A 15315-nucleotide genomic window follows, 5' to 3' on the forward strand; every position below is an offset into this window, starting at 1 on the left:
TGAATGTGGCACTTTTGTGTTTCACCCCTTTCGCTCACCACGTCCACACAAAATAAGTACAAGTCAGGTCTACACAACCAGTCACCACCAACGAGATACTTTTAGAGAGTAACTTTACAAGTATGACAGCCTCACCTGCACCATTCACCATGCTACCTCCTGGTTATCTGGAATCTCAACCACCTCAAAGGGAAATAACCATGCAAAATCTTCTAGACACTCAACAACGACTCTCTGAACAAGCTCGAGAGGCGTTACCCTACGCGTTCGATGAATGTACATATGACAAGGGATATCTAAGACAGTCCATATGGAGTTGTTTAGACTGTGGGGAGAATGTTGGAGTATGTTATGGATGTTCTATAAGTTGTCACTCTAGTGAGTACTTTCCCAGTTTTCCTGTCCCCTCTTACCCCTCATCAAATACAACACCAAGAAAGTCGCGCTTGGTTTCCTTCCCCTCTAAAGATCGAAGTTTACGAAAATGTGAAAGTCAAGTCTGATGCTCACGTCAGATCATAGATTAGTAGAATTATGGACAAGACGTCATTTCAAATGTGATTGTCCAACTTCTTCTACCTCCAATCGATGTACTCTGATCCCACCTCATCGACAACCTCAAGATAAGAACGAAGAGAATTGTTATACTCATAATTTTCGAGGAAAGTTCTGTCGATGTGAAAAACCTTACGATCCGGAGACAGAAGAAGAAGCAATGATAAATTGTATAGGATGTGAAGATTGGTATCATGAAACATGTCTAAATCTTCGTCCTGTTTTGCACTCGTTAGGCCTACCTCCCATCTCGTCGACCTCATCACACGATTCGTTAGATCCCACAAGAAACGATCATGGTCACGACGATCGACCTTTGGATGTTACAGGGATAGAAGAGGAGGAAGAAGATGTAGAGGAGAAAGGAGTTTTGATTCCTAGTGATTCTTATGATGGACTTATTTGTGCTAGATGCGTAGAGGGTAATGCGTTTTTGAGAAAGATGGCGGGGAAGGAAGGATGGATGGTCATAGAACCGAACGAGACGGATGGGTTTAGAATCATCGGTCAAAAGGATATCACAAATCAAGGGAAATCACAAAATGGAGTAGAACATGGTGAATCGAAAAACGACTCCATAACAGAATTGCACGCTCAAGCAGCCGACTACGTCAAATCCACTGAGGCGGATATAGACTTCTTGAAGCCAGACATGATGTTGGTTACCATACCTTCAGCCAGGAAGAAGGGACATATAGAGAATGGAGAAGAATTAAATTTGAAAAGACCTCATCCTGATTCCAATCCCGATGTCTCATACAAAAAACCCAAACTTGAAGATATCTCCTCTGAATGGAAGTGGGAGAAACGTCAAGGAAAAGGTGATATTTTCTTAGCTCACGACATTCGTACACAATTGCAAAATACATTAGACGTCAGTTCTTCTTTTCCCCTCTCTCCTTTCCCCTTTTCGTTCTACTTCCACCACCTCAATAACTTAAACCTTTCCGTCATACAATGTCAATATCCCTCAAACTGCTCTCGAGTCTCAATACTAGTGATCTGGTCGCTCAGCTGTTTTGAAGAACTCATCATTGAAAATTGTCGAATACCAGTACCAAGCAAATAGAAGGGTCAATATAATACAGAGCGATACTGATTCACAGAAAACAATAATAGAAACACTTCCCTTCCCTTTAGTAGATGAAGAAATATACGAACCACCTCGTGAACCTGATGAACCTGAAGAAACATTAGAACAAGTGACAGATAGAGTTATCTCTACTCTTCCTAGAGTTCAAGCTATAGAAGCTTTACATGGTTATACAAAGATGAAGTGAGACGTTCCTCCCTTTCGCTTCACCCCTCCATACATTGTATCGTTTCTTACCAATTCACTGCTTTATCCGGCGGATCCCTCTGGAGTCACGGGAAGAAGGAAGAGTGGAGAAGGAAGAATTCTTATTGATATATCTTAGAACACGATTACAAACTTTGCTCGCTCAACATGCATCACGAGGAGAGACAGTAACTAGAGAAACTATTGAATCTTTCTTTGAAGATCTTCGTCGGAATTGATAATCTTCTTTTACAACCAACGTATTTCCGGAGAGTAAAATATTTCAGTTTACTTCGTACATCGCTGAGCTACTGTGTAAAGGGGAAATGACTTGTTATACGACATGGACCCTGAGTCAGTCCGGACGGGGGTCCTAGGGCCGGTCCGGGTATCATGTCGATAACCGAATGTACGAAATTGTGACTCATGCTGCCACCTGAACGCGTTCCAACAATTCATCTCGTTCACTCTTCTCTGTCTTAACTTGCTAACTGCTGCTAATTCTTGCTAATTTGTGCTCATTTTTGCTAATGTTTGTGTTGATGAGAGCTCAAGAGTAATTGATGCATACATATAGAGATATACAACAACTTATGTGTCTTCGGAGGGAGGGGTTGCTGCGACAGGGGCACGACGACGCTTACGGGGAGTATCGGGGGCAACAACACCTTCGGGAGCCATATCAGGCAAATGAATCGCCATCAATTGCTCAATATTAGATCTGATATGTTGACATTGATATAAGATAGTTTTCGGTTCCAATTGATAGTTATGTGTTGCTAGAAAATTAGCTTTGCAGTTATATTTAAGAACGAAAAGTACTAACTCGCTAATTCAGCCTGGATCTCGATAGCTTTCAATTTGCCCAGCTCTTCTCGCATATTTCCCGCAAAACTCGCCTGATCCAAGATGTATTCCGCCTTTTCGACAAAAGTACAGCGAGCTGTCGTACCCCTCGCGATACATTCGGTACATGCTCCCGTAGGGAGCTCACCGACGGTTACACAGCCAAAAGAACACAACTCCTCGCGATTTTGACGAACTTGACACAACTGACAGCTAAATGTTCCCATTCTGACATGAGAATTAGGCGATACAGCGTGATTATACGCCTCCCGGTAATTTTTATACTAATTGAGTCAGATAAACACAACTTTGACAAAAATTGACTCGAAAGCACTAACTTTTGACGATTCATTAGGAGAAATTCCAATCTTAGGACCTTTATCTCCAGCTGCAACCCGAAGAACCTCATTACGACCAGTATCAGACCATTTCCGTAGAGGATAAGCAACGATACCATCCCAATCGAATTTGGCGCTCCACTCCGCTAATTATTAGAATTAATTAACCTCTTAACGTTGAAAAAGCAGCAACTAACGTGAATCGGGCTTAGACGTAACAAGTTGTTTCAAAGTAGCAGGAGAAATAGGTGTGTTCGACATGATATCTTTTCAAGAAGCTTAAAATTCAAATGTCAGTGTGGTAAAGTAATGTAAGACGTTAAAATTTGAAGAGAGGTGGGGAAGAACTCATGACAACGACCTGGTATATGTGACAACCAGCAAATTGACCATTTCGCTCTCCTTGACAACCAAAGGATACTTACCCTTGACAACGACATGCATACCCTCGTTTTAATGGTTTGAGGACGTAAATTACGTTGATTTACAGACCCTGATTTACACTGTCTCAAGTCTATCGTTTTTAGCACGTCTTAATTGCATGAAACCGTAAAACGGATCAAATTGTTGATTCCTGCAGGGACGTTTTCTGAACAACGACGTGGTCCTAATTCCTGCAGGTTATATGTCCGTTGTGAGGTTTCATACTCCTTTGACTGTTCTACAACGCCCTTGGCTACGAACAAAGAAATTTTAACCACAGTTAGCACTCACGAGCAATAATTGGCAGAAAGAAGCAAAAATGAGCAAAAATTAGCAGGAAATTGCAGAATCAAATTTATGCAAAGGTAATGCTACACGAGAAGATACATTACTGTACAATACTAAACAGATATGAGTTCTTCGGCAGATGCTTTACTCAACCAATGTTGTAAGGCGTCTAAAGATGGATTTGGTAAAGTATGTCTATGTTTATCCCAAATCTTCGCTGCTTCAACATCTTCTATTGCTCTTGTCTCACCTAAACGTCGAACTGCTCGAATAATGCTGATACGTCTCCTATAAAAACGTTTTTCGGTCTCGCTTGCATTCTTCAGTCCATTAGGGTTATCTTCGTACTGACTTTTGATTGATGGGCGACCATTAATGCCAAAGAGATACTCTTGCCATAGTTCCTGAACCGTTTGAACTGATCTACTCATAGTAAATGGTAATAGCAGACTGGTTTGGATAGAGGTTTGAACGTTTATATTGTGGGAAGATGAAGATGTAGTTGCCAAGAACGAGTTTGTAGTAGAAGTTGTAAGCTGTTCATTTGGCAAAGTCGTCAATGAAGTGCTTGCTTCGTTTGTATTTGCCAATCCGGAGTTCGAAGACTGGTTTTCACGTAAGATAGACTGTAATATAGGCGGAAAAAGGAGTGGACTGCTAAGACCGTTTTGTATTAACGCAATTCCATTCAAGACGGCTTGAATTTGCTCGTTATTTTGTCTTTGGCTTTTATTTACTTCTTCAATGCGTGAAACCATATCATGTGACGTTTGTTGTTGTGCTTGAGCTTGAGTTTGTAGAATGTCGTGTAAAATTGGCAAAGCTTGAGCAATACGATCATCATATTTGTTTTCATTGGCAATCGTTCTAGTAATCGCTTGTTCTTCAAAGGATAAGAACTCTTCGTCTTTGAAAAGAGGATGATTAAAAATGTAAAGCGATGGAAACCATTTGCGAACGTGTACAATATCTTGTAGAAATGATTCACGGAGATGACCCATTGTTTGAAGAAACATTCGACTAGTAAGCTCTTCTTCCGGACGTACGCTAGAATCGAGAATTCCTATCCTTTGAGAGTCAGCAAGAGCACAAAATAGCAAAATTTAGCAAATTTTAGCACAAACTAGCAAGAGTGGGAATCAAATCGCGATTTAAGCTCACCATTTCTCAATTTCAGGAAAAACTTTGCGTAGAAGGGTTGCAGGAGGCGAAATATCTCTCGAAAGAAAGAAACTATTGCCCTCAATAGAAAAACCAGCAAGAGCTCGCACCGGTCGACGAGGAATATGCGTTAAATAGTGATTTTCTAGAACCGAATGTGCCCAATGTCCGGCTCTTGCAATTTCCTCTGATGTTGCACCCCCTTGTTCGGCTAAACGAGCACCAAAACGTCTATTTATATGTGTTTTTTGATATGTGTGAACGTTGGCGGCATGTAGCGCATCACTAACTGCTCTTCGTTGAGTATCGTATGAAATCGGTTTTGTTCGTAATTTACCATCACATAATAGTGGTAAATCGTACCATTTAGCTCTTGCTGACATATCTGGAAATCCTGCGGGTGAAGAGCCACAATAAAAGCTAGAATTTAGTATATATCGAGAACTTGGGTTTAAATACGGCTTACCGTGCAAATAAGTAAAGACTTAAGTGGAAGACAGGACATATTCTTAAATCTTTATTTCTGATAAACGCAGTGTACTGAGGTTTACCGGAGGAGTTTGTTTTGCTTGATTGTATGACCAATACAACGAATAAACAAGACGTCGGGCCTTCTCTGCTAGAAATTTCAGAGGATATGTCCGATAAGAGTAAACTGCGCTGGTTATCACCTCTTAACATGCCAAATATTCCTAATGATTGCGCTAAAGCATCTCTGATACCCTCTTCGTTATTTCGAGCCATGTAATGCTCAAAAGAACGTTTTAATTGCGTTGTACTTTCATAGCCATCATAATAAAGCTCTACTTATCAATGCTGACCGTTTTATAAGCAAAATATGTGCACTTACGTTTTCCTTTGTCGGCGAACATTAATCTCTTTCTACGTTGGTCAAATTTGATTAATATGTTCACAATTGTCATAACGTAGATGCTACGGGGCGAAGAAGTCTTGTTGATTCCTCTTTTTGATTGTTGTTGCCAGAGATTAACAAGAGCAGCGACCCATGATAGAATAGTGCTAGGACTAATTGTACAATTTAAGATAACGTCTAAAGCTTTGACTATTAGCTATTTACTGTTCTAGAATCAGTGATATTTACCTGATTTGGCTGTATTTTTGGATGAAGACGGAACTGTTTTCAAAAGCATGTCGATTTCTGCTTGAGTTTGATGTAAAATTCGTTTTTCATCATCATTTGAGACTTCCTCGAGGCGTTCCTCTACCGTGAGTTCTTCTGGTTCGATTTCCGCTTCATCTAGCATGTTGTTGTCGATTTCAGCAGCAGAAAGTACATGTTTTTGTTTTTTGCCTTTTCCTTGCAAAACAACCTCATATAAAAACAACAACGCATGTTGAGGAGTAACAATGTCGCTATAGATCAGCTGACGTCCTTTAATTGTTTACAAAGGCACCTCCTTTCTCCATCAAACACAAGTCCGCTCAAAATAGCACAATTGAGCAAGAATTTGCAGGAATTAGCGAATTTGAGCAGGAAAGAGTCCTTTACTCACCGTTCAAAGAAGTTTTGCTTATCAGCCCACTCTTTCCACCTTTGTTGTCGAGGTCTGTATTGTTTTCGACTGTTGGAAGACAAAATAAACTCTCCTAGCTCCACTGTTTCGTCTATAACATGTTGTGCTTGTGGATTGTTATAAGGGTGAGTTATTTCTGAATGTGGGTTACTTTTAAGATGACGAGGCATAGTGATACTTGAATATAGAGACTTCAGCAAAGGATTAAGATTGAACGAAAAGAAGAACTACTTCAAGAGAAGTTGTATCATTGACTGCTTGGAAAAGATTACTAATGCATTAAGAAAACAATGTCGTATAACTAAAGGGCAATTGGCAGTATAACTTCAATTATACGACATAGCTCTTCTAATTGAATTAGGAAATGCAGGCGGACTCATTAGGACGCAGATTATCAAAAGCGGGACAATTGCCACTTTGGGGAATTTTGGGCGGACCGAGCCCGTCCGGGCGGAAGCAAAGTTTGGCTGGGACGCGCGGACGGACGCGGACGGGTCCGCCATATAATGATAATTATCTTCAGATCAAAGAAATCATTTAGAGTTGTATCTTCGTAGAGATTTGCAAATGCAAATGCATCAAATTGCCCAACAAATGTATATGGATGGTTAATGTATGCATTTTTGATCGTCAAAACTACACATGTAGATCTATCCCTCCACCTTCTCCACATGCACAAGTCGAACAATCATCATCATCTTACTCTCTCACATTCCAAGTCCGTATCGAATCCGAGGATGGTATAACAATTGGAAAGTAACGATGCTACGGTGGGTGATCTGGGGGAAGAAAGGGTTTACTGCCCCAAAACACTCTTGTTTTCAGGACTAAAAGCCATTTCATTGATCATCTCAATCTCCGACTTGTGCGCTTGTTTACTTCCTGTCGCTACTGATGAAGAAGGTTTTCGACCGGCGTAAATCGGTACTTTTCCTTTATGATGTTCTGTTTTTTGTAAAGCTGTGATGAGACGAGGTTGAACGTATGTCCATGCACCGTTGTTGAGTGGCTGGGATTAGCATTTGGTAGGCGTCCAACATTTTCGTCTTCCTCCTTCACAAAAAAAGTGACAGTGAGAGATAAAGGGACAGAAGCATCAGATGTGCAACATAAGGAAAGAAGAGGAGACATGATACGACAGGTTAGAGGGAGCGTTATGGATTAATAATCGGTACTGTATTAGGGGGGGGGGGAAAGAGATACGATCAACTCACCTCTTCTTGTGCCCAAACCAAATCGGCATTGGGATATTTATCCAAATGAGGAGTTATCAACTCATAAGGTAAAGGACTAAGTTGTTCAACTCTTGAAATCACAACATCCTTTATACCTCTATCTTCTCTTTCTTTCAATAATTGATAATATACTTGACCGGTACATAAAATATGTCTTCTGATTTCTTCAGGTTGTACCAATTCTTCAGGATGAAGATCAGGTAAATATCTTTGGAAATGTTTATCACCTGTCATTTCTTCCAATGTACTTCTCGCTAATGGATGTCTCAGGAGAGATTTCGAAAAGAAAAGGATTAAAGGTTTACGGAATTCACGTTTGTTTTGTCTACGTAAGACGTGGAAATAATTGGCTGGAGTGGTAGGGTAGACGACTTGCATGTTACAATCTTGATGTTGACGGTCGAGTTTTTCAGGTGAAGGATAAATACGAGGTTCGTCATCACATAATTGAAGGAAACGTTCTAATCTACCTGAAGAATGTTCAGGTCCTTGACCATCGTATCCGTGAGGAAGGTTGAGGACGAGACCTGTACGTTGAAGCCATTTACGTTCACCAGCAGCGAGGAATTGGTCGATGATACATTGAGCGTTGTTACTATTGGTCAGTGATGCTATACGAGACTAATTATTTTCCAAATCATACCCCAAACAGCACAAGTACTGTACCTCACGTGTCATCAGCAAGCTTATGAACGGGATAAATCAGGAGAACCAGGTAAAGAAGGGTAAGGAGACAAGGAAGAAACCTTTGTACTCACGCAAAGTCACCAAATTGAGCCTCCCAGATAGTAAGGGAATTAGGCGAAACCAGGGAGTATCCCAACTCAAACCCAAGCGTTCCAAACTCGGACAGATGGGAATTGGTAACGGTGAAAGATCCTTGCTCCGATCCAAGATGTTGAAGAGGAACGTAAGTCCCCTCCGTTTCCTGATCATGCACCACAGCATGTCTTTGTGAAAAAGTCCCTCTCTCCACATCCTGTCCGGAAATCCTCACATGAGTTCCTTCGAGACACAGCGCACCAAAGGCCAAAGCTTCCGCGGTGGACCAATCGATGTTTTCACCCTCCGAAATGGTCTTTCCTCTGGTAGTGATGATTCTTGCCAGATTACGATGAGGTGTGAATCCTTCTGGGAAGGTGGAGATGACTTCACCGACGCGTTTCAGAGTACGTTCGTCTGTCCCCGTTGGATGATGGGGTAAGACATTCTCCGCTAGTTCTTTCGGAGTGGGGAAGCCTTCCCATGAACTGGACAACCACTCACGAGGAGAAGGTTTGTAGTCTTTACTACCATCATAGGCCTTCTCCAACATCCCCCAAACCCATTCGCGATGTTCGTCGACCTCTTTCTCAGTGAATGTACCTTCTTTGATCAGTTTGTCGGTGTAAAGGGAGAGGACTGTGGGTTGTTTTTGTATGGCTTTGTACATTTTCGGTTGGGTAAAGGATGGTTGATCGGTTTCGTTATGCCCGTAACGCCTGTAACAGACAATATCCACCACTACATCTCTTTTGAAAGTCGCACGCCAATCCGCAGCGAGGGTACAGACAAAATTGACAGCTTCGACATCGTCACCGTTGACATGGAAAATGGGGGCATCGATGGATTTCGCGATATCGGAGGGATAAGGTGTAGAACGTGCGAATCGAGGATCGGTGGTGAAACCAATTTGATTGTTGACAATGAGATGGATAGTACCGCCGGTACCGTAGTTTTGGAGATCGTGCATTCCCATAGTCTCATAGACCACACCTTGACCTGCGAAAGCAGCATCACCGTGTAGCAACAAACCCATGGCCGTGGTGCGACCGCCTTCGTCGCCTTCAAAGTGTTGAAGTCCACGAGTTTTGCCAAGAACTACCGGATCTTCAGCTTCTAGATGGGAAGGATTGGCAACAAGCGAGAGGGAAACTTTCTTTCCACTGGGAGTGGGACGTATGTAGTTGGCTCCTAGGTGATACTTCACATCACCACCACCAGAATCATCCCTATCAGCGGGACCAGCAAACTCGTTCAAGATAGCCTCGATGGGTTTTCGGATGACATTTCCTAGCACGTTCAATCTTCCACGATGTGGCATCCCAATGACGACGCTCTTGACTCCAGCGTCGACGGATCGATCGATCAAAGCTTTCATCCCGGGAATCAAACTTTCACAACCTTCCAATCCGAATCGTTTCTCATTGGGATATTTACTGGCGATGAATTTTTCAAACAATTCACTCCACATGAGTCGATCGAGGATCATACGTTTCTCTTCGGTTGTGTATTTCCACTGACGTGGTACTTCGATACGTTCTCTGATCCAATCACATTGACCTCTGTCGGAGATATGAATATATTGGACACCGATATGAGTGCAGTACATCCGTTTGAGCTCGTCGATGATTTGTCCAAGAGTCATTTTGTTGTCGTTGACGGTATCAATGAACTTTGGAAGGATGCCAGAAGTGATCTGAAACTCTTTTTTCAGATCATCTTCTGACCAACCGTAGTAGTCAAGTTGGAGTTCAGGTGGGATACGACTATCAAGGTCGGCATCGGAAATGTGTAAAGGATCAAGGTTCGCGATATGATGACCTCTGACTTGATATGCTCGGATGAGGAGTTGAACCTGATCATCAGCATTGATTGAGATCAAATTTATGACTCACCTTGAGATAGTCCGTGACATCTCCCCCACCTCTGATCTCCAAGGCGGGACTGCCTGCTGCGGGTTGCGGGACACCTCCATAGAGTCCAGGAGGTGGAGTGAAGGCGGAAGCGGAAGGAAGACCTTTATCTAATCCTTGGAAATAAGCAGCCCAGGAGACGTGAACTGATTTTGGGTCCTGTTTCCAATAACGATACATCCTGTGACGTCAGCGGGGTGGACAAGAGGAACGGGAACATTCCATCGACTCACTCCTCGGCGTAATAGGCATTGCTACCGTTTGCAAAAACATCGTTCGGACTGGGAGGAACGGCAGCTTCGGTGGCGTACGAGCGTTTGGGGTTAATGTTTCGAATGGGAGAAGAAGATAATGTTCTGAGTGCGGGAGAATGTAGAGGGGTGAAGGAACGGGGTCGTATGGATCGGGACGCTATACGAAGCATGGTAAGAGGTGTAATGTGTAATGTGTGATGTGTGTAGATGAAGAAGCAAAGGGGTGTGTTGGGGGCCGTACAAGTGTCGGAGTGGAAAGATGTTATGCAGTTGAAAAGGAGGAGAGGTGGTTGGGTGTAGTACTAGTAGTAGTAGTGGCAGACGGGACGGAAGGCGCTGTCGGTCGTTTCGGGTTGCGGACCGAAGGGAGAGTTACGTAATGAGTCAGCGGCCATAAGTTACGTAATATATGTGTTCCTCCCGACGTCTACTAACTAGACTTACCTCCTATCTCTCATCTCTCACTAGCAATCCTCCATATACCCATTCACTCACCTGCAGCTTCATTAATTCGACACAATGTCTATCCCCTATACTCCCCGTCCTCCCAATGTTGGCTTTCTTGCCTGTCAGACGCACTTTTGTCTTGAAGGCCGTCCACCCTTCTCCAATGTCTCTTTGACAGCACTTCAGACCTCTGCCCTACGTGATGCGGTCGCACTCGCCATCGAGCTCGTGTCCTGCCCGAGAGGGCGGGAAGCGACATCTGCTATCCTATCTGCTCCTACTGGTCCTCTAATCAAGACCACTGACACGCTTCCTTCTCCTATAGTGCCAGTCCCCAACGCCAATCACCCCACCATCGATGATTGGCTGGCCAGTAATGAATGCCAAGTCATCGTTGACGTCCGTTTACAAGATTATGCCCTAATGGACACTGAGAATCCCAACGACATACGAGTGCAATACGATGTGAGTTCTGCTTTCAGTTCCCCAGAGGATGTACTGTACAAGGTCAACTCGCTATTACCCCAATAACAATCCCACTTCCATCTTCTTTATACAAACCTTTTTCTCTCAACCTGTCTCTCATAATCTCCACTAATCCGTACATTCTCTCAACCGGTACGGATAGATCATATTTGTGAACTCTTCCTAATTTGCCTATACTCTCCGTGATGCCTTCGCTAACACGATAGCTGGTGGTGGCTGCTGGAAATGCCCTCAAAGGGGACTACATGGAGGCATATACCGCTCATATCATCCACCTGGCGATCGTACTAGCCCATAAAGTCCAGCATTCCATCCAGTATCATCAAGTAAGTTGTGGGTTGCAGAAGTATGGTGCTGTAACTCAATCACTACGCAGGTCTCAACCCCCTCCACTCCATCCAACCGCACACCCCCACCAGACCCTTGCACCCCGCCCTCGATAAATGACGGCGCAATAGATCATTTACGGGCAGTCGGTGAATCATACCTAGCCGGGGAGGTCGGGTGGTTCTGGGAACGGCATGTGATAGGCGGCGCCATCGTGGGCCTGAAGGAGTCCCACCCTCGGTATCATGTGAGCATCTGCCCAACCTCCTTCTCTCCCTCTCTCCCTCTGTCACGTTCTCCCTATCTCCCTTCTCCCTCTCTCCATCTGTCCCAATATCCTCTATCCCTATATCCCTCTCTCCCTATATCCCTCTCTCCCTCTCTCCCCTCTCTCCCTCTCTCCCTCTCTCCCTCTCTCCCTCTCTCCCTCTCTTCCTCTCTCACTGCCCATGTTGGGTGACGTGCGTGACCGACATCACCAGAATGAAATACGAGGGCTTGCCATAGAGGAATATGCTCCTGCGGAACGGTGGACGGAGGTCCCCAAAGGAATTGCCCACAGAATATATCAGCGTACGTGTCAGCATTGTTCGAGTATGTCGCTCATTTTCTAGGGAGCGCTTGGGCATCTATCCTGCCATTCTCGTTTGATGCTTGTGCAGCAATCCGCTCAGGTCGAGTCCCCGAAGATGTACGCCTACGACGTACTCCGCTTGTGATGGAAGGAGTTCCTTCCTTGCCAGACTCGTTCTCAGGTGAGGGCCGGCACCCGGTGGTCGGAACGAGAAGGACATGCAGGAAAATCGTCAGAAATCAGGCTGTGGATGCTCAAGGTCGATGGATAGGATGATGTGCTGTGTAGATTGTTCTGGTGTAAAAGTACCATGCAGTTGTAGTAGTAGCATGTAGCATTGTACTTGTAGTAACGGCCACCGGTCACCGACCCCCACCGGATCTGTCCGGAATTTTCAGTCTGATCACTTTAAACTTTGCTCCTCTGTTCTCCTTTTTGTTTGAGTCACTGTAACTATCACATCAACATCATCTTTCTTTCATCATGTCTGCTCTACGTGCCTGGTATGCTAAATCACATCGACCCCAACTTTCACTTGGGACATCACTCTTGTCCAAATCGAACCCCTTCCGTCTCGCTTCCACCCTCCCTCCCCGCTCTACACAATTCACCAAACCCACCGTAGACCATGTCAACCATCTCCGATCTATTCTCACCTCCCCCGCTTCCCTCCTTACCACCTTGGATGGTTCCTCAACCTTTGGCGAGCTCGATGCTTTCAACTCCGATTGGATGGGTAAATATCACGGTTCCAGTCCATTGGTACTCAAACCTCGATCAACTTCCGAGGTTAGCGAGATAATGCGTTATTGCAATTCCCAGAACCTCGCCGTTGTACCTCAAGGAGGTAACACTGGTCTTGTGGGTGGGTCCAACCCTGTATACGACGAAGTAATCCTCTCTTTATCCAACCTCAATTCGGTCAGGTCATTCGATAAAGTTTCTGGGATATTAGTGGCGGATGCTGGGGTCGTATTGGAATCTGCTGATAATTATCTGGCGGAAAGGGGTTTCATTTTCCCGCTCGATTTAGGAGCCAAGGGATCTTGTCAGATAGGAGGGAATGTAGCTGCTAACGCTGGAGGTTTGAGGTTGTTAAGGTATGGAAGTTTGAGAGGGAGCGTATTGGGTTTAGAGGTGGTTCTTCCTGATGGAACTATCTGGAATGGTTTGAGTAAATTGAGAAAGGACAACACTGGTGAGTTCAGCGTCCAGCCTCCGTCCTGTAGACCCCGGCTCTCCAAGCCCCATTCTTCATCTCTCCAATCAGCGGCCTATCTGCACACCACAGTCAGGATGATCATATGAACGTTGCTAAGTACAGGTCTCGATCTTAAACAATTATTCATCGGATCCGAAGGTACCCTCGGTATCATCACCGCCATATCCATCCTCTGTCCCCGTCGACCTTTAGCAACAAACGTCGCCGTATTTTCTCTACCGTCATACGAAGCCGTCCAAGCCGTATACGCAGAAGCTCGTTTACATCTCGGGGAGATTCTCTCGGCTTTTGAATTCTTCGATTCTGGGTCATATGGTTTTGTAAAACAACATCAAGCTCATAATGGAGGTTCTAAAAAGGTGTTCGAAACAGAAGGAGAGTTCTATTGTCTTATTGAAACTGGAGGGAGTAACGCAGAACATGACGAGGGTAAAATGACAGCTTTGTTGGAACATCTCATGGGTAATGAGATGGTTCTTGATGGAGTATTGGCACAGGATGAAACTCAAATCAAAGAATTGTGGTCTTTACGAGAAGGTATCACGGAGAGTATCGGGAAACTTGGAAAAGTTTACAAATATGATCTATCGGTTCCAGTGGAGAAGATGTACGGATTGGTTGAGATTATGAGAGAAAGGTTGAGAGAAAGAGGTTTGTATAAAGAAGATGGAAGTGGTATCGTTATTGGGGTCATAGGGTATGGGCATATGGGAGACGGTGAGTGATTCTCCTTGACAATCGTCGCGAAGAGAGTCGTACTTATGTATAGGAAATTTACATCTTAACGTGGTTTCCAAAGAATGGTCAGATGATGTCCAACAAGCTATCGAACCGTATGTGTATGAACTAGTCGGTGAGTAATTTCCCTCGTTTCTTTGTGTGAAGTAGTTGCTGAGAATGAAGCCGAAAACTCTGGTTCTATATCTGCAGAACACGGATTGGGAATCATGAAAGCTCCATATATCTCATATTCGAAATCAACAGAATCAGTGGAAATGATGAAACGTATCAAGCAAATGTTTGATCCGAAAGGTTTGTTGAATCCGTACAAGTATATAGTATAGAATCGAGGATGAAGCTGTGCTTTCTTGAGAATGTTTTCACCTGCTACTGTGTCTTCTGCTCGCATACATGGTTGCTTTCCGCCTAAGACGCTTACCACAAGGTACTCTACTTACTCTTGATACGCACAACTTTTGCTCCCATTGAACGGAGAAGGATTGTATCTCCGCAGCCGCCACTACCCCGACCCAAGATTGAAATTTCACCTGGCCACTTTTCGACCAATACATGATGCTAACCCTTCGACCCTCTATAGCTTTGGTGACTCGCTCTTGTCGTCGAGGTTACGCACTAGCTGCTCAATCTTTCCCCGATCCAGACCCAGAAATCTTAGAGACTGAGTCTGAACCCACTCATGTACCTCATCCCAATTTGCCCTCCTCCTCCTCCTCTTCTTCTTCATCTCGTATCCGCTCGGGTACACCTCGTCTTTCCCCTCGTGCGAAAGCCTTCCAAAATGCTAAACGACTAGCCGATGCTATCCGTCCTTCTCCATCAATTCCTTTCCCTACATCTACCCCTCCTTCCTCCGAATCCTCCCATACTCATGATGCAGACTTTCGACCTCGTTTCGATTCCCCTGCTTCACTCTCTTCTTCCACACCTCC

The 15315-nt window shown here is 44.2% G+C and overlaps 4 protein-coding genes across 4 annotated transcripts; 2 read left to right on the forward strand and 2 right to left on the reverse strand.

The window, feature by feature from the left end:
• Window positions 1-122: 122 nt before the first annotated feature.
• Window positions 123-2073, forward strand: TREMEDRAFT_30535 (uncharacterized protein; the record flags this gene model as incomplete). Its single annotated transcript, XM_007004368.1, has 5 exons — window positions 123-378; window positions 516-1061; window positions 1233-1429; window positions 1662-1831; window positions 1974-2073. The coding sequence occupies 5 exons, from the start codon at window positions 123-125 to the stop codon at window positions 2071-2073; spliced, it is 1269 nt and encodes a 422-aa protein (XP_007004430.1).
• A 352-nt stretch (window positions 2074-2425) lies between these two features.
• TREMEDRAFT_62481 (uncharacterized protein) lies at window positions 2426-3279 on the reverse strand (the record flags this gene model as incomplete). Its single annotated transcript, XM_007004675.1, has 4 exons — window positions 2426-2613; window positions 2661-2964; window positions 3019-3164; window positions 3216-3279. The coding sequence occupies 4 exons, from the start codon at window positions 3277-3279 to the stop codon at window positions 2426-2428; spliced, it is 702 nt and encodes a 233-aa protein (XP_007004737.1).
• A 3744-nt stretch (window positions 3280-7023) lies between these two features.
• TREMEDRAFT_39155 (uncharacterized protein) lies at window positions 7024-10851 on the reverse strand. The gene is made up of 5 exons (XM_007004446.1): window positions 10569-10851; window positions 10318-10516; window positions 8419-10277; window positions 7640-8255; window positions 7024-7434 (listed from the first exon to the last, which is right to left on the reverse strand). The coding sequence occupies exons 1-5, from the start codon at window positions 10757-10759 to the stop codon at window positions 7222-7224; spliced, it is 3078 nt and encodes a 1025-aa protein (XP_007004508.1). The 5' UTR covers window positions 10760-10851; the 3' UTR covers window positions 7024-7221.
• A 2055-nt stretch (window positions 10852-12906) lies between these two features.
• On the forward strand, window positions 12907-14735 carry TREMEDRAFT_44101 (uncharacterized protein; the record flags this gene model as incomplete). Its single annotated transcript, XM_007004473.1, has 4 exons — window positions 12907-13621; window positions 13748-14362; window positions 14415-14498; window positions 14549-14735. The coding sequence occupies 4 exons, from the start codon at window positions 12907-12909 to the stop codon at window positions 14707-14709; spliced, it is 1575 nt and encodes a 524-aa protein (XP_007004535.1). The 3' UTR covers window positions 14710-14735.
• Window positions 14736-15315: the final 580 nt, after the last annotated feature.

The sequence above is a fragment of the Tremella mesenterica genome (genome assembly GCF_000271645.1).
Source record: "Tremella mesenterica DSM 1558 unplaced genomic scaffold TREMEscaffold_5, whole genome shotgun sequence".
In the NCBI taxonomy this organism is placed as follows: domain Eukaryota; kingdom Fungi; phylum Basidiomycota; class Tremellomycetes; order Tremellales; family Tremellaceae; genus Tremella; species Tremella mesenterica.

Bases quoted from the DNA above. Each gene is read 5' to 3' on its own strand.
- TREMEDRAFT_39155 (XM_007004446.1), bottom strand. From the start codon at position 10,759: ATGCTTCGTATAGCGTCCCGATCCATACGACCCCGTTCCTTCACCCCT. The intron at 10,517-10,568 runs GTGAGTCGATGG...CTGACGTCACAG, and splicing joins AATGCCTATTACGCCGAGGA to GATGTATCGTTATTGGAAAC. The intron at 7,435-7,639 runs GTGAGTTGATCG...TGCTAATCCCAG, and splicing joins TGGTTTGGGCACAAGAAGAG to CCACTCAACAACGGTGCATG.